This window comes from Pelophylax lessonae (genome assembly GCF_965119305.1).
Source record: "Pelophylax lessonae genome assembly, chromosome: 3".
NCBI classification, from domain to species: Eukaryota; Metazoa; Chordata; class Amphibia; order Anura; family Ranidae; genus Pelophylax; species Pelophylax lessonae.
In genome coordinates, this window is record NC_138770.1 from 685820768 (window position 1) to 685822669 (window position 1902).

Below are 1902 nucleotides of genomic sequence, written 5' to 3' on the forward strand. Positions count from 1 at the left end.
CCTCCCATCACCTCACACCCCTGAGGAAGTCCCCCACACTCCCCATCACCTCACACCCCCGAGGAAGTCCCCCTCACCCCCATATCACCCTACACGAGGACCCTGATGAAGTCCCTCACACCCCCCTATCACCCCACACCGAGAACCCCAGGGAAGTCCCCCACAACTCCTATCACCTCACACTGAGGACCACCCTCATACCTCCCCATCCCCCCACACCGAGGAAGTTTCCCACAACACCTTTCATCACCTAACACCGAGGACCCAGAGGAAGTCCCTCACACCCCACACCTAGGACCCGAGAAAGTCCCCCCCCCCCCCATCAACGAGGACACCCACCTAACCCCCCATCACCCCACACCGAGGACCCCAGGGAAGTTTCCCTCCCCCATCACCTCACACCGAGGACCCCAAGGAGTCCCTCACACCCCCCATCACCCCACACTGAGGAAGTCCCCTCCATCACGTTACACCGAGGACGTCCCCCACACCCCCCATCATTTCACATCCGAGGACCCCCTCATCCTCACTGGGGCCCCATAGAGTCCCCCTCCCCCCCATACTGGGCCCCTGGCCCTCCATCCCTCCTCTAGTTGCCCCCCTATGCACCTCTGGGGCCCCTCTGTAGTCCCCCTTCCCCCATACTGGGCCCCTGGATCTCCATCCCCCACACTCTCGGTCCCCGGACTCTCCCGCCATCTTGGGACACCGGAGCGGAGCCGTCACTCCCAGGGGCCCCTGATCCGGCGCCCCGCCCCCTCCCGGGTCCCCCCTCACTCACCCTCCAGCAGGCGGCTGATCAGACTGTCCACGTTCAGCTCTGCGTCCGCCATTTTCCTCTCCCTCACAGCCGAGCAGGACGAGTCGGGCGGAGCTGCGTCACAACACGACAGGCTCACACCCCGCGGGAGGGTCCAGTCCCGGCAACAGCCAATCACCGCACACTCAGCCTAAGGACACGCCCCCTCAGAGAGACAATAGCGCGGATCGCCGGTGAAGGGTGGGAGGGGGTGGAGTCCTGACGTTGATCCTTCCAGAGTGATCGGATTGGATGAAAACGCCGGACGTCCTGCGAATCTCCGCCTCTGTGGGCGGGCAACATGCGGACGTCCCGCTTCTTTCTTCCAATGAGCCCCGCCCCCCGGCTCCCGCGTCCTTGCTCCGGATGGTAACGAACGGCAGGTGGCGCCCGCTGCCCGGCCGGACACGCCCCCCCACAGCCCGCCCGCTGCCATGGAGACAAGGGGAGGGAGGAGTTGGGAGGGGTTGTGTTGTGCCCGCTTTTCTCCAGCCGCTGCCATGACGACGGTGACGTCAGACCGACATGGAGCGCGCGCGGCCCGAGGAGAAATGACAAGGGAGGGCGGGGCTTAGATCAGAGCGCGGAATGATACATTGTTACCGCCCACCCCGCCATGGCTACAATGGATCTTCATCTAAAGGGGAACTCCCCCTTCTCACCTCATTCAAACCTAATACAATGTATACAATGTATCATTATTTAAAGGAGAACTCCTCCCCATATATTTATATATAGTAACATCAATCAGATAATGTTACATTGTTGCCTCTCACAAGTCATCCCAGTCTATTACAATGTATAGAATGTATCTTCTTTTGTAAGGGGAACTCCTCCCCCCATGTATATAATAGCACCAATCAGAGATTGTTACATTGTTACCTCTCACACGTTATCCCAATCTAATACAATGTATACAATGTATCATTATTTAAAGGAGAACTCCCCATATATTTATATATAGTAACATCAATCAGAGATTGTTACATTGTTACCTCTCACACGTCATCCCAGTCTAACACAATGTATACAATGTATCTTCAAAGGGGAAACCCTCTCCATATGTATAATAGCATCGATCAGAGGTTGTTACATTGTTACCT

General features: G+C 57.4%; 1 protein-coding gene across 1 annotated transcript in view; it reads right to left on the reverse strand.

Moving 5' to 3' along the window:
* The window catches only part of PPP1CB (protein phosphatase 1 catalytic subunit beta), a gene marked incomplete at its 5' end in the record, with an annotated part of 26348 nt that extends 25515 nt beyond the window's left edge, over nucleotides 1–833 (reverse strand). Inside the window, 1 exon segment of the mRNA XM_082251004.1 lies at nucleotides 782–833. Within this exon segment, the coding sequence (XP_082107130.1) occupies nucleotides 782–833 (52 nt within the window).
* Between the last annotated feature and the right edge of the window lie 1069 nt (nucleotides 834–1902).